The sequence below is a fragment of the Takifugu rubripes genome, chromosome 20 (genome assembly GCF_901000725.2).
Source record: "Takifugu rubripes chromosome 20, fTakRub1.2, whole genome shotgun sequence".
Taxonomy (NCBI): domain Eukaryota; kingdom Metazoa; phylum Chordata; class Actinopteri; order Tetraodontiformes; family Tetraodontidae; genus Takifugu; species Takifugu rubripes.
The window spans coordinates 10,053,525-10,077,238 of NC_042304.1; the positions used below are offsets into that span (position 1 = coordinate 10,053,525).

Below are 23,714 nucleotides of genomic sequence, written 5' to 3' on the forward strand. Positions count from 1 at the left end.
AGAATATTGGACGTGTGCGTATAAAATAGCTGAAAAGACGCACACTAACTGACTGGACAGCTATAGAAATCCATATTGTCGTTCAAAATCAGGTTGGCCTTCCAGTATGTCCTGAATTACGGTAACCTTTAGAACCAGAAGAAAATTAAACAACTCCGGGGGTTTACCTTCTGCATTCAAATCAACTGGATAAACGAATACAACATCAACAATGACAAACAAACCCGTAATTTAACTCCCAACTCCACCGGCAGGTGTAAAGTGAAGACGTGGGACCCGGAGCGCAGATTGGCAACCGTCGCCGCGCCTGAACCTGGACTTCTGATTGGCTGCGAAGTGACAAACGCAGCTGGCAGGTTTATCTCCGCTGTCAGTGTTTGACTATCGCACTTTTGCGAACTGTCACGGTCGGTTCACTGCTGGGGACACGTGCACCATCAGTCATGGAGCTGCTGGTTCGATATCTGGACAGGAGCAACTCGGTTAGGTACAATGTTTCTGCGTTTTTACCTTTTTAAAATGCGAAGTGACGATTAGGTCATATTTATGGCGCATATTTAGAAATAAGTGAGGTTGCCCGGGAAGAAAAGGCAGAAATGAAGGAAAAGACGTCGACGTTAAAATAGCTTTCAGGTGAACCTTGAACTCAAGAATGCTCCAAACATGGAGTTCTTCCAGCCGTGACTGCTGAAAAACACACATCCAGTGTGCAAACTGGGAAGTGTTACTCCAGCATCAAAGCTTGTTTCTAATGTAAAAAGGAAAACTATATACAGGCTGTTTATGACTATGATTAGAATTAGAATCCTGATAAATATGAGACAAAAATGCTGCAGTTGTCCAACTGAGACAACAGTCATTCTTTTCAAAAGTTCATTCATGAAATGACAGTTTTCACTTCTGCTTTTCCGGCACACGCCTTCTACTTCAGCTCATCTGTAAGCCAGGACACGTTCAAAGATGAGAACCTGAGGGATGACCTGAGGTTTTACTTCATGAACCCGTGCGAGAAGTACCGGGCCAGGAAGCATATTCCCTGGAAGCTCGGGGTGCAGGTGCTAAAGATCATCATGGTCACCACGCAAGTACGTACACTGGGCCACGGGAGAAGGTCAACCAAACTGTGTACCTTTGTTCTCTCTGACTCCTCTAACTTTCATATCATCAGCACAGCACATGAGTAAACCACGCCCGTCTGAGTGGTGCAGGCTGATAATGCTCCTCAGTTATTTTTTTGGGAGGGGTTTCTCTTCTCTTTTTAACTTTCTTTTGCTGCTTAAAATGAAAACAGTACAAATTAGGTTATATTATTAATATTAATAATGAATTTTACACCTGGTCTCCTGCTGCGTAGAGAAACGTGGCTTCAGTTCCTGGGAATAAAACCTTCAAACGCGTACATTGTTTCCTCTTCAGCTCATTCTGTTCGGTCTCAGCAACCAGCTGGTGGTCTCCTATAAGGAGGAGAGCACCATGGCCTTGAAACAGCTCTTTATCAAGAATTACGGAGGAGAGGATCAGGATGATTACAGCGCGTCCGTCTTCACACAGCAGGACTTTTACAGCAGCGTGTCCTACGTCATGGAGCAGGTAGGTCCAGCCCACTCTGCCTGTCTGGTTCGGGGTTGCAGGTGTGACTGTTTAAAAGGCTCTTAATGCTGTCTTAGCGTTAGCCGCCACTTCAGTTTTTATGTTGATTTGTTTTTAACACGCGCTCGGGTTAAAAGATCAAAATGAGTCTGATTAACAGGCGTACATGCAAAAAGACATCATAGTATTGAGGAGCAACCTAAGATGTTCATCAAATGCTAATTAAATCGTTGATTGGTTTTAACCTGGATGAGGCGTTCAGGGCTGACCCTAACCCATCTGACCGTTGAGTCCTTTCAGTCTCCTGCTTCCTCTACGTGATCAGAAAGGTCAGGATCAAGAGGTCCATGAACCATGAAATTAGTGGCGCCTCTGATTTATGATGGACCTTTTCTTCCACTCTTGATCTCATCAGCTGGTGTTGGTTCTAGCCAACTGAGACTTAAAAATCCAGCTGTCAGAATTGGTCATAAACGGAGGCAGTCGTGGTGTTGCGTGCGAAGGCTGCAAATGACCGTTTCTTCACCTTCATCGTGGGCTGGTATTTGCAGTACAGCCGGCTGGAGGAGCTTTCTGTGGGCCCCATCAGCTACAGTGAAGATAAAGACAGCAAGCCGCTGCCCCTCGTCATTTGCAAGCGTTTGTACAAAAAGAGGAGCCTGGAGTCTTCAAAGCATCCTTTTCAAATAGACACTGAGCAGGAAACAGGTGAAAAGTCAACTTGTCTTTAACGCGTTCCTTTCATGTTTTCATAAAGAGTTTGGATGTGAAAGTATGGCTTTTTCTCTCAGGCTGTTTGTCATTTGATCCAAAGTCTGTAAAACAGTGGAAAATGCAGAGCTCGTCCTTCTTGGATCTGGATTTTTACAGGTATGCAGCAGCCATCACTATACCGCTTCTCATAGCTGCCGCTATTTCTTTAATTTCTTTCCCTCCAAGCTTCATTAAGGACCTAAATTCACTTTCAGGCTTATTGAAGTCAGTGTCAACTTCCAGCTGGAGGGAGTCAACCTCCAGACGGTGCGTTTACGGGAGCTGCCCGACTGCTACACGTTCAACATTACGGTACGTTTGGCCCTATTTTATGCTACCCTGTCTTCTAAAGAAGAATACATCACATTATATATTAAGAGTTGCATTTTCCTGGCGTCGGGATGACGGATCTACGATGTTTCCTGTCTCTAGATAAACTTTGACAACAGCTGTCACAGTGGAAAGTTGAAAATATTCCTATACCTGGAGATTTCCAGCTTTGTGTGCAAAGAATGGAAAATATATGGGTCAGGTATGTGAATCTGGATTAGATGTAAAGATTTTACAATACATGTCGGGACCTGTCTGATTTTTGATGGCCTGAGAGTGAAGCATTGACACCGGGTCGATAACCTGAGCTTGTGTGCTACGTTCAGGATGCAGTGTCAACGCTATTTACACGCCGGCAACAAGCAGGACTCAGTCAGCAGAGTTAAAGTTCACCAAAACAGTCAATCAAAAACAGTAGCTGTTTGTGTAGCCGAGTCTGTCTTTACTTTGACAGCGCCCCCTCCTGTTTGCTTTCTCCAGTGATGTCACGATTGTTGGAGGCCAAAGGTCACCACTGAATAGAGATCAGACCTCTTAAAAATGTTAAGTTGAAACTGAGTTTGGGTCCAGATAAAATAAATGGCTAAAGTGTCTGATCACGATGTTCAATGTCCCCGCAAGGATAGGAACCCTGCCGCTGCCGTGAAGCATTTTTCAGTTGGCGTTTATCAGGTCTGGGAGCGTGCACGGCGTAATGGTGCACGCGCTATCTGTGTTGCAGCGGAAAAGAACATGCACTTGTTCCTGATGTTCGACCTCTTCGTCATCCTCGTCTGCCTCACGTCAGCCACGCTGTGCGCTCGCTCCATGATACTCGCCATCAGGCTGCTCCAGGTCAGTTGATCACGCCGCACCACATCGCCCTACACGAGTTCCCGCATTCGAACGAGTTTTCCCTCTTCATAAACCCTCTGGATCTTTTTATTCGTGCTATAAATCCGATTCCGTCTTGACTGTGAAAGAATCAAGTGGCTCTGATGTATCTTCAGAGGTTCTCCAGGCTGTTGCTGGAGAACCATGGTCGTAAAGTGTGTGAGGACGACCAGAAAGAGTTCCTGAATGGCTGGTATGTGCTGGTCATCGTTGCCGACCTCTTGGCCATCATTGGGTCCATCCTGAAGATTGAAATACAAGCGAAGGTACTAGTAAACCTGCGCTGCCCTCTGGAAGGTGCGATCTGTACTGAACCCCTGGGAAAAGCCTCCACTGATCATCCTCCTCTCTCGCAGGACCTGACCAGTTACGATGTGTGCAGCATCTTCCTGGGAACCTCCACGCTGCTGGTGTGGGTCAGCGTCATCAGGTACCTGGGGTACTTTGAGAAATACAACGTAAGTCTCGCAGCCTCTCGTCTCGCCTCGCGCCTTCCTGTCTTTTTAGTCTTTAATGACATTTACCTGCGCAGGTGTTAATCCTGACCATGAGAGTCGCCCTTCCCAAAGTCCTGCGCTTCTGCTGCTGCGCCGGCATGATTTACCTGGGCTACACGTTCTGCGGCTGGATCGTGCTGGGCCCTTATCACGAGAAGGTGAGTCGCTGGGTTTCTGAAGAGCAGCAGAAGTGGATGTCAGTGTTCAGAGAAGGCTGCGTTTAAGCCTGTAAGCACCAGGAGTCTGCCGCTGCTATTTTTAACCTGCTGACAATATGACGACGAAATCCAAGACGTTTATGCAAGTTGGTATTAAAATATTTTTTGAGCTGTGTACACAGAGTTGAGCCTCTGCTCATCACAAATCCATATTTCCAAATGCTGCTCGTTGTAAAATTGTAGAAATGAGGCTTCCTAAGGGGTGTTTGCCCCATTTAAATAAGTAAACTCAGATCTCGGTGCTGCTCGCACTAAACGTTTTGAAGCTTTCCGAGCTTGTCGCAAGTGTAGTTTGACTAGTGACCGGTAGATGGCAGCATGTGCTTTGTGCACGAAAGCCCCAGATTAAAAGCAAAAGTTTCCTGGACCGGCAAAGAACTGAAATGAGGTGTGGGGAAAAGTCACATTTGCAGAATAATTGCATAAAAGCATTTTTACTTCCTTTAAAGCAAATGCCACAAAAGCCTCCCTACAACCCCAGAATCTGCATGTGTCGTCTGAATTTCAAGCAAGAATTGTGCACTTTTTGCGCACGCTCATCATTTCAACCGTATAGGATGGAAATGTTTGCCTGTTAAGGTAAATTATTTACGGAAGTGGCGGTGTGGAGGGGGAGTTTAAACTAGGCGAGTGTTCCTGCTGTGGCAGAGGCAGATGTTAGCCCCTCTAACATCTGCCAAATAGGATGGGGGGATGGGGGGGGGGGGGGGGGGGGGGGGTGTTTGCTGGGAGTTTCAGGTCTCTTTATTGGAGTTTGCTGGTCCGTGGTCGACATGTGAACATTTGTACATGACTCTTTGAGCTTGTACCTCAGGTGGAACGCCGTGCTGCTTGTGTTCTTTGAGTGCTTGTGGAACTGAGAGTGAGAGTTCCTGAAACCATTTTCAGTTCCTCGTGTAATAATATTGGACTATGGTGACCGGGGGAGTCCACTGTAATTTGTGTATTTAGCAGAGGGATAAACAGAGGATGTCCTCGGACTTCTCATCCCACACGTCTTCAAGTGCAGTGAACTGGATCTGTTTGGTTGCAGCGGGACGTTGTATTAAGATACCATCGCTTTCTGGATAAACACTGTTTTAATCCCCTTCGTGCTCCTCAGCCATCTGTCTTTGTTTTGTTGTTCATATTTATCAGTTCTTTTCAGCCTCTCGTCTCCTGGAAGGGGGGGGGGGTAGCCAAAATCAGGAAATCTGGACTCAAAACTTAACTTGCATGCAATATTAAACCAGGTGTTTACCATCTGAACGCACCTCCGTTTTTGCATTTCTCATTGATTTAGATTCTGAAGAAGTTTTATTGTTTCTTTTTGCTTCAAACACAAAGAGAAATTCCGCTCAGAAAGAAAACGACGGTGACATCCGTTTCTGCTCCGTCCCTCCAGTTTGAGCAGCTGAGTCGTGTGGCCGAGTGTCTGTTCTCGCTCCTGAACGGCGACGACATGTTCGCCACCTTCGCCCAGCTGAAGGCGAAGAACACCCTGGTGTGGTTCTTCAGTCGGGCGTACCTCTACTCTTTCATCTCAATGTTCATCTACATGGTGTTGTCGCTCTTCATCGCCCTCATCACCGACTCTTATGAAACCGTCAAGGTGCCTTAAATCTAAAGTCTCACTTTTGAGCGTTGAATGTTGACGATTTATTTAGTTAAACATGTTTCCTTCCCCTGTTTCAGCAACACTACCATGAGAAGGGGTTGCCGCTGACGGACCTGCAGAAGTTTCTGATGGAACAGCTGGAGAGTTCTGATATGCTGGAGAGCCACGGAACAGTCGCCCATGACAGCTTTTCTGTCTTCTGCTGCTGTAGACGGTGTGTTTGCACTTGTGCTTTCATCTGATTAAATGATGATGCTAATTAGGAAGCAGGAAGCAGCGCTCTGCAAACACAATCGTCCATTATCGTTAAAACTGGCAACTTGTTAGCAAATGAAAGGCCCTGTTGTTCTTTCTGGGAATTCAGTCTTTGAAAATGGATCATAGCTGAGGAGTAATCCACGTTTGTCCCTTTTGGGCTCCTGTAGAAACACGACAGAGCAGCATTCTAGCATTTTTGGAGGGGAACCGTGTCAACCGCACTTCTGAGCAGGAACGTTTTCCCGTCCCTGTTTTCAGTTCCTTCCTCCTCCATGAGCCACTCGGTCGCCAGCATACTAGAGCAGAGTTTCCTCCTCTCTGCGGCCTGCTTCATACTTACGATGAAATTAGTGGTGAGACACACCCAGCGAAGGGGAAAGAGAGCGGAGGCTTTGCACTGGGAGGAACCCCCCCACCTGCACCACCCTCTTCCCCGCTTCCTCATCTTTGCATTTAACCATTTCAGTGGTTTCAGCTTCCTATTTAGCATTTTAAGAAAGACAGCTTTTTGAATGCAGGAAAACCTCGTCTACAATCTGCACAGTTGCGGTTTGAGTTGTGAGCTTTTGCTTCTGCATTCATGGAATTTTCATGTTCCCGCTTCAGTAAAACCTTTTAAATGTGAACAGACTTTTGGTCTCCTTGTAAGAAGAAAGTTCTGGGTTCAGTTCCTGTTCGGGGCTTTCTGGATGTTCTCCAGTGCCGATGTGGGTTTACTCCCGGCCCTCCTGTCCCCCTCCCAGTCAAGAAAAAGCAAATATTAGGTTAATCAGAGACCAAAATTGGGTGTGGGTGTCTACTTTCTCACATCCCACAGTCCTGTTTTCCTGCTCTGGGTGTATTAAGGAGGTTTCCTTCCCGTTATACACTCATTATCCATTAATGCTCACCATCGAAACCTCTGATGGCTGACTACACAAGCTCTCGGAGATGACCCGACTCTCTGCCGTCGAGTACTCTCATCAAACGACACAAAAATTAGATCACCATTCTCAGTAAACTCACTTAAAGGATGAAATTTTATCTGCATACAATTAGCCTCTTCCTGCCATTTTCTCCCGCTGGAGTCGGTAAGTGCAGGAGGTGGTTAAGAGCCGCCCTCTGATTGGGATTAAAAACCCCATTATTTAGAACCGGTTTGTCAAATGTGGACCTCAGAATGATGTGGGTTTGGAAGCGGATCTGAAATTGCTCAAATGTGAGACAGCCCTAAAAAGCTAAATTAATAAACCTCTCAGGTGCATCTGCGGGGTTGGATAAAGCCAGCATTTCACTGTGCAGATAGTTGAGATCAGAGGAAACTAATGCAACAGGAAGGTGCTTCTGTAGCTAATGTTTGTGCATGAGGAAGGAAGAAATCCAGAACCTTTGTTGTCCTTGTTGTTTTGGAGCCAAATCGTCCGTCCAGGTTGAAGCTTGTACAATAACGAGGTGTGCTGGTAATCTGTCCGAGGTGAATCAGATGTGTAACAGGATTATCTCCATAGCAACAGTTTGTCGAAGCAGGAAGCCTTTGAATAAACTCTGAGGCGAAGCTGCGTGGGATGCGGGCCCAGAACAAGTCCAGTATCGCACTGATAAGGGCGTTTAGTGTCCCGACAGCTGGCTTCTGATCCCAGTTTGATGCACTTCAACACACCGATGACATCGCTAAACTCGCATCTCTGCTCGCTTTAACGTTTATTTCTGTTCTGATTGCGTTTGCAGGGACTGTGGAAACCAGGACGACTGATCAGCTCGTGCCCCAGGAGGACGGCGGGCCCAGGACTCGGGCTGGAATTGAAGGTCACGTAATCCTCTGAGGTTTTGCGTCGGGATCTGGCCGCAGGAGGCCACGGCAATGGCCTCTGTGAAACTGCCCTCTGTCGGACCTGAAACGTGAAGTTTTGAATCGATGGGAACTGAATACGGAGAAGTGGGGTCCACTAAAGTTCAGCGTGCTGTTGACAAGTCTACAGGGCCTTTGTGAAGTCTGCATTCACAGGACAACGTTTCCTGCAATTGTCTGCAGCTCTGGCCTTATAGCTCATTACTCCGCTGGACCAGAGCGGCTCCTTTTGCCCCACACTGTTGGCAATTATGAAGCAAAGATGATTTATTTGCATGTTTATGGTCGGTTCAAATATGCAAAGGGCTATTGGAGAGCTTGTCAGGTCATCGAGTCAGACCCCGCCGGGTCATCGTCTTGGTTACTGTCTATGGATGTTTTCTGCCCGTTTGATTAGTTCCTGTCATAAATGAGTTGGTGCAAAGAACCGGAGTTTATCTGGTTGATGGTAGTGACTATAGAAATGTGATTTACAGAGATGGATGTTTTTATAAGTGTTGGTTCAGTCACGCAAATAAATGTTGTACTAAAATGCATGATCTCGCTGCTGGCAGCCAGTTTTTAGAATTGTGTATAGTGTTTAATGAAAAAACGGAGCAGCACACTGGGTAAGTGGAAATCCTCCAAAGAGGAATTCTGTTGCACTGTTGATACGATCTCGGTTGCTTAACAGCTTGTAGATTCTGATCTCGGATAACATGAATGGATGAGCCTTATTAAGACTTCCTCTTCATGCTCAATATTTCCCCTCTAACCCCCCCTTTTGATAGCAAAATTCACACTTAACGTACTAATAGTCAAGATGAGCATCAGGCAAAGTGCTTCCTGGCTGATTATAAAGATTTATGGTGGTAGCTGGCACAACTGCGATCGTACTCTGACCTACATTTGGAGCAGCGCCGGGATTGTGTAATTGTGGGGTTCTTGGTAATGTCATCAGAACTACAGTATGAGTCAGTCTGATCATCATCCTCATCAATTGTTGAGGCAAGCTGGAGCATGACTCCTCAGTTGAAATTCAGTTGTAATGATACACACCATCACACAAGAGCCTCTTTTTTGGGGATTTGTGCCCCTATGTGGATGCTACATTAAGCATAGCAGGGACAGGAAGACTTGGGTGTGACTTGTTTGATAACTCATTGAGTGCTTTTTCAAAACGCCTCAAGAATGGAAATACTGGCATATGCAATTGTGAAAACCTTAATTTTGCCCCTCAACTGTCACCATAGGGTTTCTGATGTCCTTAAAAAGTGCAGTGGTCCCGGTGCATCCATGTACTTGAGCGTTGTGCTCTGTGTTACTATGGATAAGTGCCATTAAGTTGGCCTTTTCATAGAGAAATATTGAGCACAATATATTAAAAATATGGGTCTTCCACTAAAGGAAAAAGCCCGGTCAACATGAAAAACATCCATTTGTGACAACTTGGCTCTTGCACAGGCAAAAACCAATCCAACCATTGGACTGGAAATAAAGATTGGTGTAGTAATAAACCGCCTACATCGCCCTCTGTTGGTAGATTTGCGCAAAATCACAAACATTAACTAACTTAACTAATCTTTGATTTAGTAACCGTGTGACCATAACACCCATAACAGAAAAATAGTTCTAGAGCTAGTGATAAAGCTGAAATTTGCACGGTATTATAGTTTCTCTGGAGCCTCTTTTGAATGAATTTATTCCCCAAGACTGTATTAACTAATAGTTTCTTACCAATGTGTGTTTTTATTTTTTTTCTCTGCTTCCATTTTCATTTGACTACATCTATTTCAAAACTGAAAAAGGAGTTTGTAACAATTGCTATTCCAAAGAATAAATGGAGCCCCTTTTTTAATTGCAACGTGAGGAATCCACACGTGAGTGGACCGGGGGCGGCCACGCCCGCGACGTCACCGAGCAGAGGTTGTAGGGAAGAGGCTCGGCTCGTCTTCCTCACTGTTGTCTGTCACCTCGGTGGAGCTGCTGCGGCTGCAGCTGCAGCTGGGAAAAAAACCATGTTCAAGCCTCCAGCGTCGATTTCGCAACTTGCGCTCCTGTGAGCTTCCACGGACGGTGCGCCCCCGCAGGTAAACCGTCCGAACCTTCCCGTCCGAACCTTTCCTTGGCTTCTAACGACCATACCTTTCGTTCTGCATTTATGTTGAATATTTTTGGTTTGCGCTTTGGCTTCTCTTCGTCGGGTCCGCGCTCTGGTCGGACGGGTTGTGCTGAAAGTAATTACATAATAAAGGAAGAGAAACTTACGTGGAAATCTCATGAATTTTTTACAACATTGTTAATCGCTTTTTACCTAAGGGGATGTTTCGGAGGGTTTAACGTTGTTTAAAGTGCAGGATTTATCGACTCCACTATAGTTGCACGTCAGCAGTGGTGGAATTTGAATGTTTAATCGGTGTATTTTTTCAACTCCCTATTGGTACAATAGTCTTTTAAAAAGATTTTAAAAATATTTAATTTTAACCTCATTGATGTTGTTGACTGTTGATGTTCTATTTGTTTGTTCTTGTTGGGAGGAAAAACGCTTAAAGCTAGATGAACAATGCAGCAACTCTCTCTACTCCCCAGGCTGACAATGGCGCAGCAGAACCTCAGCTGTCACTATAACGAGTCCATGGGCTTCTTCTACAACAACAGCGGTGCGAATGATAAATGGGACCAAGCTCAACTCATCCTGATGCAAGTGGTGGGCTCCTTCTTCTGCTGCTTCATCCTGTTGTCCAACGCCATGGTCATCGCTGCCGTCATCACCAATAAGAGGTTTCACTACCCTTTCTACTATCTCCTCGCCAACCTGGCCGCCTCAGACTTCCTGGCTGGGATAGCGTACGTGTACCTCATGTTTAACACGGGGGAGGTGTCCCGGACCCTCACCGTTAAGGGATACCTATTCCGCCAGGGTCTCCTGGACGTCAGTCTGTCGGCGTCGCTGTCTAACCTGCTGGTGATCGCCCTGGAGCGCTACATCTCCATCATGAACTGGAAAGTTCACAGCAACCTGACGAAGAGGAGGGTGACCCTGCTGATTGTGATGGTGTGGGCCATCTCCATCTTCATGGGCGCCGTGCCCAGTCTGGGCTGGAACTGCATCTGCAACCTGAGCGACTGCTCCCAGCTGGCCCCCGTCTTCAGCAGGAGCTACCTGATCTTCTGGTCCGTGTCGAACCTGGTGGTGTTCCTGGTGATGGTGGTCATCTACATGAGGATCTACACCTACGTCAAGAGGAAGACGTCGGTGCTGATGCCAAACACCAGCAGCTCCATAAACCGCAAGAGGACGCCCATCAAGCTGATCAAGACGGTCATGGTGGTGCTGGGTGAGTGTAGAGAAATGATGGAATTAATGTGTGTGTGTGTGTGTGTGTGCGTGTGCGTGTGCGTGTGCGCGTGCGCGAGAGTTTTATAGTTAATATTAATCCAGGAAGTAGACTGAGTCACTCGGGCCAGTGTTGTCCTGACAAAAGAAAGCACCAAGGGCAGCACAAGGGACAGGAAGTGCATTTGTTATAAAGTTCATTGTTTGCCCCAACAGCTAAAACACAGATTTAGTTCCCGGTCTGTAATTCAACTGTTGAATCCGACAGAGGCTCTGTGTTCATCGTTACGAAAGCCTAGAAAGTCTTGAGTTTCCTCCTGGATCTCATGCATTTTCATTAGAGATGGGGCGCTCAGATATCCTGCTCTGGATGAGGTGCTAATGCAAAGTTTGTGCAACCTCAGCAGCAGACTTTCTCAAGAGGGGCTCATCAGTATTGACCGTGTTCGGTTTCATCCTTCAAATACCCATGAGCCAGCTGGAGCGAGTGTGCACAGCCGCCTTTTAGAGTTCTTGACCTTTTTAGATGGCACTCCATGTTCTGTGCCTCGGCTTCTGTTTACTGTTCATCCCATCCTGCACACTACTCCTTTACTGGCAGTTCAAGTCCACATTCTTTATCCAGGAACACCTGCACAGAAAATGTGTCCCTCAGGTCACCAAGGGCAAAACCTGTAGAACAGATGGATCTCTTGATCTTGACGGGGAATGTTCCCAGTCTTTCCAGGCAGCAACATTACCTGGGAAAACCAGTTCATAGACGTGTGAGCCACAATTCCGGTTCAATGCAATATAAGAAGGAATGAGCGCTGGAATAGAAAATAAAGGAAGTGAAGAATGGGCCTATGCCTTTTAATTCGGCTCCACTACTCTGTAATTCAGATCATTAAATGTTTAAATGATCACGTGTAAGTTGCTGTATTACGTGTTCAAAGGGGAGATTAATTCAAGAAACGGAAGGAGCTCTGTTGAAATGCATCAGAATTGGCTGTGAAAATGGAGCGGATCCCCTAATTTTCGCCACACATGTGCCTGTGCATGGGTAGGAGAGCCGCGTGGAAGAGCATTTGTTTCTCTTCTGCAGACGTGCTCGAGAATACAACATCAGTCGGTGGGCAAGTCTCAGCATGTAGCCTAGTCTGGTCCCTCTTGGTTGCTCCCTTTTGTGCCCAAACATGTTTAAAATAGAAGAACGGTTGGCTGGTTCCACCATATTATTTACCAAATAAGAGCGGCATTAAGAGCAGAAGGTCCCAGTCTTTGCATTCTTTACCTGCTTCTGCTTGTTTGACGGTTAATCCTCATGTGAAGCTCCGAGAGGAAGCGGGAAACTTTGGCTGCACTTTCGAAGGGGAGCTCTTCACCCACGCAACAGTTTTGGGCAGTAAGAAGCCACTTCGGTGGGTCAACAAAGCAGCGGGAGATGGGTCAATCCACATAAGGACCATTTGGCCAATCCTGTGCAGCACTTAAACCAAACAGCTCCTTTGGATTTGCGCTAATATTTAAGAACATATTGTGCTAGAGTTTAACTGTAATAGTGACCAAGCAAAACAGAGATGGTGACAGATCATTGCCAATTAAAACAAACAGCAATAAATTAATATACCTCCAGAAGTTGTTTTGACCGTTTTTTATTAGCTTTTGTTTGTTTTTGATTACCTCTCTGTTCTTGCATCAGTGTGTAATCAGACTGGGAGGGCTCCGTTTGAAAAGCTCCATCTCATTGCCCAGGAGTTATAAGTTTTATGGTGTTCGCAAACCTAATTTGTCTGAGACAACATAAAATATCTGATCCTGTACCAGTTAAACAAGTTACATAGATTGGCTCTGGTTACCTAACGTGTGACAACCCAGCCAGTCACGCTGTCCTAATCATGGTCTCTTGGTTGCACTGGGTTCTGTGGAAATTCATTTGTTCAAGAAAATAATGGTATCCCCAGCAAATGTAGATATGATCTGTTGCCTGGTTTAATGTAGACAAGTAAATAAAACCCAACCAAGGTCACTTTTTGATCAGGCTCCCACATAGCCCCTTTTTCACTGCCATTTCCTGGCATTTTTTCCCCCCAGGAATTTTCATTAACTAAGCCCCGCCCCTGAAGAACCCCTAAAGTCCAACCTAACTGTGTGTGATCTGTTGCAGGCGCCTTCGTGTTCTGCTGGACCCCCGGCCTGGTTGTTCTCCTGATGGACGGCCTCAACTGCCGCACCTGTAACGTCATGAAGCTGAAGCGCTGGCTGCTGCTGCTGGCGGTGCTCAACTCCGTCATGAACCCCTGCATCTATTCCTACAAGGACGAGGAAATGTGGACCACCTTCAAGAACCTGATGCGCTGCATCCGGAGCGGCACGCGGCGGCAGCGGTCGATGAAGGCGAACATCAGGCCACACAGCTCGGGTCAGGACACGGGCAACAGCCAGTTCCCCTCCGAGGAGACAAAAGAGGAGGAAAAGGACAATCTCCACACATGAAGACAGAACTGGAACCGCTTTTCAGAACTTTTGTGCGCCTCCGGCTGGCCGATACAGATTGGAGTGCCCGTCAAAGACTAAACCCTGGTTTCTGGTCTTATGGGTCGATGTTTGAGCTGCGCATAATTCCTGACATATCCATCCTGCTCAACTTCCTGTGTGATATCCTGTTGCTTATTCAAACTTTTCGTTCCAGGTTTGAAGAACAGTGGTACAGTTCTGTTTGTTGACATTTTTGTGTCTACAACCTGTAACTTGTTGCTGGGAAGGGGAAGTTTTCTAGTTTAAAACTAAAAAATACTGTAAACCTTCTGTCTGTACATGTCAAGTTACCCTTTCTTTGCAAGAAGAGGTGAAGACATCACCTCTTGTGTAAAGAAGGGATGCCTGTCCGGTAAATGGATGACAGTGTTGCTCCTTTCTTTTCCCCTTAAACTCTTCCCCCCTGCACCTCGGAGACGACCTTGTCCTCACCGCAGCTTTGTGCGGTCCACCTGACGACGCAGGGGTTGTAACACGTTGGCAACAGGCTGAAGAGCTTCAGATCAGTCTGAGATCCAAAGAGAGCATTCATGAAGAGACCCAACCTTCCACTAACTTTACTGCTGACAAGTGCACGTGGATTCGGACGACTTGGCTCCGAGCCGCTGCAAAGCATGACATCACAGCAGTTCTGTTTTCTGGCCTGCCACAGGTTTACAGTTAGTGATTATGGACTAAAGTTATTTATAGGCGCACTTCATTACAAAGTCTCTTTGTAGGTGCCTAATTTTACAGTTGTGTCATTCCTGTGTGCTGAACAGAAAAATGTACAGACGATTTCTGGAAACGGCACATAAACGTGAGTAACAGGTTAATTTAAAAGGATGGCATTCAGCTATGTGAAGTAAAAATTGTAGGTGTAAATATGTTTGTAAGTGTGATTTCATCCCCTCACAGAACTTATATTGTACATGTGCTTTTTTTTTTTTTTTTTTTTTTTTTAAAATACACAAATAAACTATTAATGAGAACGCGACTGAAGTTTCCAGTGGAATCTGTCGGTCTCGTTGGGCCTATGCTGGCGCTAAGGCTCGGGTCATCTTAACCACTGAGCAGGTTGTTGCCACAAAATGGCTGATAAGTTGACGAGGGCACGCTAATGTTAGATGCATGTTGGGCCCTTGAGAGGGACCTTGATTTTCTCTTTCAGGCAAATTATAGCGTGGCCTTTAATTTCAATCTACTCAGACAAAGAGATGGAAAATTTCAGTAGAAGTGACTCTTGAGTAGAACAAAGGTTCCCCTGAATCAGATTGTGAAGCACTATTAAAGGTCCCGCCCATGTAAACGTTTTATAAACTATAACATCATTTCTCAGACGAGTGGGCTCTTTCAATGCAGAGGACCAACAACGCTTTTCTTTAATATCATTTGACAGCAGATTTAAATGTTCGTAGTTCATAGAACAAGTGTTTACTGAATATTCCTGTGGTTTCTGCGAAAACTGTTGTTTATGGTACAGGTCTGCTGTGGTTACGTGTAGCGTAAAAGCCAATTAAATACAAGAAAGGCATCGAAACGCAGTAGTGTTTGTTCAGCATTCCAGCGTCACCGCAGGTCTCACAGGTGGAAAGTGCTCTGCACACACGGATGTTACGTAAATAACACCCCCCCTTCCCACATCATAAATGTGAAGAATACAGAGGCAAAGTTCAGAGTTTGATAACAACATTGTTTCTGTGGTGTCAAAACCAGGTACATATTTTACTCTCCGTGCGTTAGGTGAGAGTTTGTCTGTTTATTGTGACCATCAAACTGAGGGATGGTCGTCAGTCTACGTGGTTGGAGTGTTTTAAGAGTATGTGTCACTATGAGGCCTCCTGTTACCTCCTGTCTCATAATTCAAATCATAAAATCAAATTAAAATTCAATGGGGCCAAAGTTTATCAACCACATGACAGCATATTTAGTCACATCCTGTGGACCTGCGGCTAAACGTTGACTTCTTTCTTCTCCTATTGGGGTTTTTTAAATGCAGGCTATCGCTTTAGCAAAACATGTCAGAAACGTTGAACATACGAATATGCTGGCACAGCATTTTAAAAAAGGGGGAAATGATTCTGCACCTGAGTCAATGCTATAATATTACCCCACATTTATCCAAATTGTGTGAACATAAATGTGTCACTTCTCATAAACCCTCCCTCTTCAACAACATATCTGCGGTTCTCACATCCGTAGAAACGAACCTATCATTCAACACCTACATAAGAAGATTTAACAAAAGGGAATGTTCAGATAGCTCCAATACACTTTTCAAACTCTACTTTCAATCAATGAAGTCGCTGCGGACGACCATTGGCCATTTCATCTTTCATAGTTGGTAAAATCTGAACTATTTCTCCAATATTTCTGCAGAATCTTGGATTTGGAGGAGGCTTCTTCCACCCCATGTGTGCAGGAAACCGAAGGCAACCAGCCACGTTGCTCGTTACAGCCTGTGAGGTCTGACGGACGTCCGGGGACCCTGACCTGTGGGGGCCGTGAAGGTGATTCCTGAAGCACCCTTTCACATTTACCAGTGAGTGGAGAGCTTTTTGAGCTGATTGGACCAATGGAGAGGGGAGCAATTTGGTAAAGGGTCACACGGCCAGCGTGGTGGTGACATACGCAGGTCTGAGACGGTTCCGAGCAGGTCCAGACCTCCTCATGGCTCTACAGACAACAGTATTTGTGCTGCACCTCTGCTTCCTGCTGGTAAATTCTCTCATACATGATCTTCCTGTCTTCTTTTTGTCCTCATTTTTGGCATTCCTACAGTTCTTTGTGTTCTGACCAAATCTTTGTGATTATTTTAATCCTGTCCACAGGCGGTAAATTGCTGGCATGACCTCGACAACACAGAATACGACTGTTGGCCAATCAACAGCCCGAATGATTACAACATGATTAGCTGTGGTGGTGAGTTTCCTCATTAATCCTTTAATTTATGTGGATATTTGCTGCGCACTTATTGTGGCAAAGAAGGAAGAATATATGTGGGGGTCAGCTGTGCTCACACATACATGGACAAGTTAAATGTGCTCGTGTGTTCGGGTGGCGCGTGTGTGTGCGTGTGTTTTGGCAGGTCTGGAAATGGCCTGGGTGCTGCGTCCACCAGAGAAAGTGACGAACGGGGAAGAATTCAACGTCTCCTACACAGTGACGGCCTCAGATTCCTTCTACGACTACGCAGTCAGGAACAGGATTTTCCAGTTTAGGTGAGTGCCATTAGTCGGCAGTGCCTAGAATCTTTCAGCCGCACACAAAAGGCCTGAGCAAATGCCCCCCCCCCCCCCAAAGTATCAGGATTCTGCACATTTTAATCAACTTTCCTGAGGACGCTGTCAGCATTAGTGAATAGATCAGATAGATCTCTGTCAGATGGATCTCTGACGGTGTTCTGTGAATTTTCCTTAGGGCTTTTTCCCTCAGGGGGGCTTGAATGAGAGGCTTACTTCCTTGCATGGGGATTTGTTCTTGGATGAAATTGTTGTTTGTTTTTGAGAAAGTTTTTTGAGCACCCGGTCTCACAAACACATTAATATGGTTACTTAAAAGCAAAATAAAGATGTCATTATTGGAACTCTAATTGGATGTAGAAATAACCACAACATCAAGTATTAATCTGTGTTTGTTTACATTTAAAATCAGACCTCTATCAGGAGCACAGAAAGATTCTTAAAGAAATGTCGTCTGATCCACAAACGATGGCGGTCTGTCATGGTAAAAGCTGGTCTGGGTGAAGTGGTTCTTGAGTGCTTTTTGCCTCACTAGCCTGAATCATTGTGGATCAAATTCAACTTCACATGCTGCTTTTATAGGAATTAGTTTGTTTCCTCTGTGCTCTATCTGCTTTTTGGTTATTTTAGTTTGTGGGGCAGATTTTCCATCAACAAGCTGAACACTTTTTAGCTCCTCAACTTTCCTGTGAAGCCATGAATGAGTGAAATAAAGAAGTTGCAAATGTGTTATATTTAGATCACTCCAAACAATACATCGTTAACTCTCTTACGTCTTACTCAAAATCTATTTTTTTTAAAATGATGCTCAGTAGAAGGTTTACCCTCAGCCATGTCCCTTTGCAGTAACGCATCAGAGGCGCGGCGGTTCTGTCACGAGCACGAGTGCCCATCAAACTGGAACAGTGCAAACGAAATCAACTGCTGCGTGTATCACGCCAACATCCACTCCTGTCCCCTGGGACTCATGGTGGGTACCAGCGGAGCCGCGTCAGTGCAACAGTGATCAAGTGATCGCTCTGTGTGTCACTACGCTCATTTTGTCCTCCCAGAAACACGGAGGGATCTGTGGCCCCTGGATCCCCGACGATGGTAAAATAGTGACCCACACGGTATCGAAAGCTGGTAAAATGACACAGAAATACTGGACTTCAAAGGTGAGTTAAGCCCAACTACAATGGAATCAATACCAGCAAATGTTTGTCAGATGTTGTTGTTCTAACGCATGTATGCACATTCCTTCATGTTTGTATGTTTTGTTTGGGCGGTTTCTCACACAGGTGGTGCTGAGCCACGTGGGGGTCACCTCAGTCATTGCACACATCAAAATAGGGCAGATGCACGCAGCCCTGGAGTCTAAAGTTCTTGTCGTCAGCGCTCAAGGTCAGTCTGAAAAGCTGCAGGTGTAGCAGAGCTGAGAGGCCGAGGGCTGTTCAGTGAAGGGAAGGCTGGTGGACTGACAGTAGGTCCACAGACAGTACAAACTGGGGTAGATAGAAATGGACAGCAGCCTCCTCCACCTTTGTTGGTAGATGTAGGGAGTTGTTTTAAGATCAATCTCACATCCTGAAGCAAAAACAGCACTGATGTTTGGGTGTGACGGCACTACATGTGAAAACAACCACGCTGGGGTCAGCTGAGGGAGACCTACTGTTGATCAGGAGCTGCAGAGTTAATGATATTTTAGAGGGATGAAACAAAGCTGAGCTGGCAACCTATCCAGAGTGTATTCCTGCCTCTCACCCAGTGTCTGCTGAGACAGACTCCAGAACCCCCAGTGGGGCCCCAAGGAGGAATAAACCAGAGGATTGACCAGAATAATAAAATGATGTAAATGTTTGTTTCTTGTTTACTTCTGAAGTTGAGAGAAAGGGAAACTCTCAAATGTCTGATTGCCCTTCAGTTTGTGGAGATGATGTCTGTGAGCTGGAGGAGAACTGCCTCAACTGTCCTGCCGACTGTGGCATCTGCCCCATGTCCATCGGCATCAAGGTGGCCATCGGGCTTCCAGTCACTCTCTTTAGCGCTGGCTTCATTCTAACCATGGTGGTCAGTCTGAACCACACGCACACACACGCACACACAAACACACACACACACACACACACGCACACACACACACACACACACACACACACACACACACACACACACACACACATTCTGATCTTAATCTCATCCTGCAGTGGCTTCAGTACCAGAAACAAAGGATGTTCTGGGATGAAAGCTGGATCATCAACTACAAGACCATAATATTTGGTAAATGCTCCAAATGGTAATATATAACAGTAGCTGTATAGAAATGGAATCTACCAACTTTGGAGTTGCTTTCCTTTTAAAAACGTATTGCATTAGGGGTTGAGTGTCCCTGAGTACCTGTGCCTGTGTCTGCAGGGAGGGTGTACATGGGCCTGTGCAGCACCACCAGCCTTCTCCACATCAAGAGTCACTCAACAGTCAGTCAAACCACAAACATAACCATGTCCACAGGAGTCAACACCCAGCACCAACGAGGATTCATCCAGCCAGGCAGCTAGTGAGCAACACTGATTCCAACTTAAATGATTTCTACTTATAAATAAATTCATTTTGATTATTGCCGTCCTAATGTCAATTTGATCAAATTTAGAAATGATTGGCTTAAATTAGTAGACAAAAATTCCAATGAATTGTTTTGATAACAACTGATGGGATTTTAACGTCTCCAGCGATGGGAGGAAAGTGGCTGTCAAACACATCCAAAACAAACATTTCACCCTCTCTAAAACCATCAGGAAGGAAGTTAAAGAGGTTCGGTAAGGAAAATGTTGGCATGGCTGACTGATTCAGTTACTCTTCTCTTACTGAGCTACTGAGTTCACACCCTCCTGTGCTTGTCCTTTCTTTGATTGGACACAGACAACTGGACCACCCCAACCTGTGCAAATTTATCGGCGGTTCCATCGAGGTCCCATACGTGAGCATCATCACAGAGTACTGTCCTAAAGGGAGCCTGTCTGACGTCCTGCTGAATGATGACATCCCTATCAACTGGGGCTTCAGGTGGGAAATCCCCTCCTGCTGGTCTTTCAGATGATATTCCAGTATTTCTTGTCCTCCTCTGTCTTGCAAGGTTATGTTTGCAAATAGATCCTATTTTGCATATGGGACACACCTGTAGGACTGCCTTTGTCCCCCCCTTGCAGACTGTCCTTTGCCACTGACATTGCTCGGGGGATGTCGTACCTGCATCAGCACAAGGTGTTTCATGGGAGACTTCACTCCAGAAACTGTGTCATTGATGACCGCTGGGTGTGTAAGATCTCAGGTAAAAACACCCGTTATTATTTACAAATGACTCGACACATAGAAATGACATTAATCTACTTAACGCAACTTGATAGAGAGCAGAGTGACACAGCCCGGTGAGGGTGGAAGTACCCTCTTGAATGTCCCTCTGGAAAGAAAAACTTTTGTACACAGTGGAGTGCCCTCCTCATACACACAACTTGATAAAGAGGCCAAGCGTCCCCCAGTTTTCTCTTTCAGTAGGCAAAAAGACGTAAATTTCTCTGTCCGTTGCTCTTTTAAGGGACAAAATTTGGCAAAGTGCAGCTCTGACCTCTGTGCTTGGTTTCAGATTATGGTCTCACAAGCTACAGAAAGGAGGATGTTGAGTCCTCCAACAATGGTTTTAAGTGTGGGGATGTGAATCGCCTGTATTGTGCCCCAGAGGTCCTTTTGGGCAGCACCTCCAACATGACCCCTGCAGCCGATGTCTACAGGTGTGTTAGAGTTATCCAAACTGTTAAAGATATGCTGCCAGCTGAATGAAAATCACTTTTCCTCTTTCTCCCCCACCTGTCCTCAGTTACTCCATGATTCTGGTTGAAATAGCAACTCGCTCTGATCTTAATTCTGTGAGTAAAGCAACCCTCCCTAAAGGTCGTGACCCTCCGCCTCAATATAATGAGCATCTGACTCCACAGGACCTCGTTGACGGAATGAGGATGGATATAATGTGGCGCCCACCTCTGCCTGAGCTGAAGGCAGGAAAGGCAGACATTGACTGTCCCAGTGAAGTAGACTACTATGAGGTCTGGTAGATGGACAAAGTTTGGCCAAAAAAAGGTTAGCTGGCACTTAAACTCTCCTCTCTGAAAACACAGCTCATTAAAAGGTGCTGGGCTCACAACCTTGCGCTGAGACCACCATTTGAGCAGGTGAAGAAGATGCTGGACAAAATGAACCCAAACAAAGTCAGCCCCGTGGACATGATGATGACCTTGGTAATAGCTTCATTATTACAGTGGCCCACATTCCTTCTCCCACTTCTGCTACACTAAACACATTTAACTGCAGATGGAAAAGTACAGTAAACACCTGGAGTCCATAGTTGCTGAGAGAACACAAGACCTCCTTCAAGAGAAACAAAAGACAGATCGGCTGTTATACAGTAAGTCGGGACAGTCGTGATAAAGAAAAAGATTTATGCAGAATTATCGAAGGGCAATATCAAATATTTACTGCCATCTAGCGGCAGAAGAGAATCCTACAACAATGGTCCGAAGGTAAGAGTTCCATATGTGTGCAGGTATGCTACCAAAACCGGTGGCGGATGACCTTCGTCAGGGCCAAACAGCGGAGGCTCAGACCTTCTCTAACGCCACCGTTTACTTCAGGTAAACCATGACCTTTGCTGAGTGCTTTTGATTTGATTTTTTGGTTTACAGTTTTGAATCCCGGACTAACTTTGTGCTACCCCTCTGTGACAGCGACATCGTTGGCTTCACTCAGCTGTCTGGTGCCAGTACTCCTCACCAGGTTGTAAACTTCCTCAACCAGCTCTACACCACATTTGATGACATCATTGACAACTACGACGTCTACAAAGTGGAGACAATAGGCGATGCTTGTGAGTACATCGATACTGAAGCCTGTTTGGGTGTAAAACTAATCATTTAGACAAAATGCCTCCATTTCAGCTTGTGTGAAAGGATAAAAATGTTAATGTACCAGAACAGATGAACTCATCTGTCTTGTACCATCTCTGCAATTTGAATAATTGACATTCCAGACATGGTGGTCTCTGGGGTCCCTAAAGAAAATGGCATCAATCACGCTGGGGAGATCGCCAGCATGGCTCTTGACCTGGTCAACGTCTGCCACAACTTCAAGATCCCTCATAAACCCAACACGCAGCTGAAGATACGAGCTGGCATTCACTCTGGTGCAGCACGGACATGCCTTTAATCATCCCTGTCATTGTGTTTGATTCATTTAATCATTTGTGTAAATGCTTGTTTACAGTAACAGTGTTTTTTTTATGTGCCAGGGCCTGTCGTGGCAGGTGTGGTCGGCACCAAAATGCCTCGTTACTGCCTGTTTGGGGACACCGTCAACACAGCATCAAGGATGGAATCGACGAGTGAAGGTGACGCTGGATTAAAAGCACCTTTAATCGGTTCATTCAGGTTCAAATTAATACTAATGAACATAAAATCGACCACAGGGATTTTACATTTTCACTCAACACGAATAAAAACTACAATGTGTATGAGACTAAATGATGTGAATGTGTCTATTTCTTCTTTAGCTCTGAAGATTCAGGTGAGCGGCGCCACAGCTGACCTGCTTCACTCCCTCAGAGGCTACGTTCTGACGTGCCGAGGAACGCTAAATGTCAAGGTAACCTTCTTTCTGTCTGGGTTTCACTACTGTAGGTCGGAGGCGCTTGCAAAAACCTAAATTTCACACCGCCTTAACCAGGTATTGTGGCAACTGGCAACAAAATGAGGTTTCATTTAATGCAACCTGGGATCTTGGTAACTCAATAGAGAAATCATTACGGGAAATTTAAAACTTGCTGCTATTGGGGAAAAGCCACGGAGTGTCTGGTGTAAGGTCTGTTTTTACACAGGAGGACTGTTTTACCCATTTGTTGAAAAGCCTAATGCAGCGTGATCACGGGGGAGGGGGTTAGCGTGTCCATCCCAAAGGACCACACCCATATCTGTGACTCTTGTGATCTCTTGTTAAGGGTCGGCCTCAGCTGCTGCTCTCTGGCCTCTACGGAACCCTAATGGCTTTATTTAAGATTCAAAGGCATGCATGCTTTGCAATATGACTCTACCTTCTTTCCTTCATTCACTTTTTGTCTCTTGCAGGGGAAAGGAGACATGACGACATGGTGGCTGGAAGCAAAGAGAGACGAGCACACAGACCCGCTGCTGAGAACAAACAACTATGGAGAAATTCCAGTGCCAGTGTGACCAAAAAGAAAAAAAAAAAAGTTATATAAAAACTGGTCAGGCTTTGTGTCACGTAAAGAAGTGTGCCTATAGTAGAAAAATGCATTATCATATTTAATGTTGAAGGTTTATTGTTGTGTTTCTCTTTTAAAAGCGGCTTGTATGTTTTTAGAAAATAGAAGCATAATGGTTTGAAAAGGTGGGTGGGGAGTCAGGTAGCACAAAATTAGATGTGCACCGTTTTAAAAAAAAACGAAGACGATTAAATAATAAATAACTTTAAACAATTAAACGCCATTTTATTGTATTTTATTTTTTTGACGTTTAGGTCTATTTCTCCATTCTTTCTGACAAATGTAGACTTAATTGCTAGATTTAAAATGATAAAGGCAACACTTATTTTCTTTTTACGCACGTAAATTCCTTCATTTTTAAAAAAATGTTCAAAATTCGCCTATTCAACATTGACAAATTTAGGCTACTTTG

The 23,714-nt window shown here is 45.3% G+C and overlaps 3 protein-coding genes across 4 annotated transcripts; all 3 read left to right on the plus strand.

Annotated features, from left to right (window-relative positions):
* Positions 1-216: 216 nt before the first annotated feature.
* Positions 217-8,480, plus strand: mcoln2 (mucolipin TRP cation channel 2). 2 transcript variants are annotated; one of them, XM_003974249.3, is made up of 14 exons: positions 217-487; positions 932-1,085; positions 1,417-1,590; positions 2,142-2,298; positions 2,382-2,460; positions 2,559-2,655; positions 2,776-2,875; positions 3,395-3,507; positions 3,663-3,812; positions 3,903-4,004; positions 4,079-4,201; positions 5,646-5,852; positions 5,936-6,072; positions 7,824-8,480. In XM_003974249.3, the coding sequence occupies exons 1-14, from the start codon at positions 444-446 to the stop codon at positions 7,846-7,848; spliced, it is 1,662 nt and encodes a 553-aa protein (XP_003974298.1). In that variant the 5' UTR covers positions 217-443; the 3' UTR covers positions 7,849-8,480. The 2 variants fall into 2 exon arrangements, with proteins under 2 accessions (XP_003974298.1, XP_029683754.1); XM_029827894.1 differs by lacking the exon at positions 217-487 and having other exon boundaries at positions 944-1,085; positions 2,147-2,298.
* Positions 8,481-8,623: 143 nt separating this feature from the next.
* Positions 8,624-14,719, plus strand: lpar3 (lysophosphatidic acid receptor 3). Its single transcript, XM_003974248.3, has 3 exons — positions 8,624-10,013; positions 10,513-11,261; positions 13,407-14,719. The coding sequence occupies exons 2-3, from the start codon at positions 10,520-10,522 to the stop codon at positions 13,733-13,735; spliced, it is 1,071 nt and encodes a 356-aa protein (XP_003974297.1). The 5' UTR covers positions 8,624-10,013; positions 10,513-10,519; the 3' UTR covers positions 13,736-14,719.
* Positions 14,720-16,164: 1,445 nt separating this feature from the next.
* On the plus strand, positions 16,165-23,520 carry LOC101072951 (atrial natriuretic peptide receptor 2-like). Its single transcript, XM_029827893.1, has 23 exons — positions 16,165-16,474; positions 16,588-16,678; positions 16,845-16,977; positions 17,845-17,968; positions 18,051-18,155; positions 18,279-18,381; positions 18,902-19,047; positions 19,185-19,257; positions 19,393-19,534; positions 19,707-19,793; positions 19,897-20,040; positions 20,184-20,305; positions 20,618-20,762; positions 20,849-20,897; positions 20,967-21,074; positions 21,147-21,266; positions 21,340-21,433; positions 21,572-21,659; positions 21,753-21,892; positions 22,055-22,207; positions 22,313-22,411; positions 22,574-22,665; positions 23,145-23,520. Exons 1-23 carry the CDS (start codon positions 16,427-16,429, stop codon positions 23,247-23,249), a joined length of 2,511 nt encoding a protein of 836 aa, XP_029683753.1. The 5' UTR covers positions 16,165-16,426; the 3' UTR covers positions 23,250-23,520.
* Positions 23,521-23,714: the final 194 nt, after the last annotated feature.